The sequence below is a fragment of the Buceros rhinoceros genome, unplaced genomic scaffold, assembly GCF_000710305.1.
Source record: "Buceros rhinoceros silvestris isolate BGI_N320 unplaced genomic scaffold, ASM71030v1 scaffold658, whole genome shotgun sequence".
Taxonomy (NCBI): domain Eukaryota; kingdom Metazoa; phylum Chordata; class Aves; order Bucerotiformes; family Bucerotidae; genus Buceros; species Buceros rhinoceros.
In genome coordinates, this window is record NW_010424837.1 from 4,219 (window position 1) to 4,661 (window position 443).

General features: G+C 61.9%; 1 protein-coding gene across 1 annotated transcript in view; it reads right to left on the bottom strand.

Moving 5' to 3' along the window:
- Positions 1-443, bottom strand: part of LOC104497629 (zinc finger protein RFP-like) — a gene marked incomplete at its 5' end in the record, with an annotated part of 3,455 nt that overhangs the window by 2,649 nt on the left and 363 nt on the right. The window contains one exon of the mRNA XM_010140904.1: positions 8-72. Coding sequence (XP_010139206.1) covers positions 8-72 — 65 coding nt within the window. The remainder of the gene's footprint in view (positions 1-7; positions 73-443) is intronic.

The following is a 443-nucleotide window of genomic DNA, read 5'->3' on the forward strand; positions in this document are numbered from 1 at the left end:
TTGGTGCTTCCTGGAGGAGTGAGGTTCTTCCCGCTCCAACCTCAGCTGCTGCAGCTGGCGCTGGATCCGCTCCTGGAGAGAAGGAACCAGTCACGGGCGGTGTTGGCCGGTGACAGCGGTTGGCTCATTGCTACCACCACCCCTTCAGGGCTTCCTGGTCCGTGGTGGGCTCCAAAGCCACCTTGGGTCTTGCCAGGGGTGGGGCGTAACCCTCCCAACTCAGCAGAAGCACCGGGGAGCTCTTTAATCCTCTTGGGGAGCTCGGGGAGGTTTCAGGAGGGAGGAGAAAGGCTGGTCCTGCTGGTCTGGAGAAGGACCAAGGAGAGGTCATTCTCCTCCGGGGGGAGAGAAGCCGGTTACGGCTCTCGCGAGGCTTAGCAACTACCCTGTGTGGTGAGAAGGTGCCCATGGGGGTGGTGGTGGGGCTGAGAAACACCATGGAG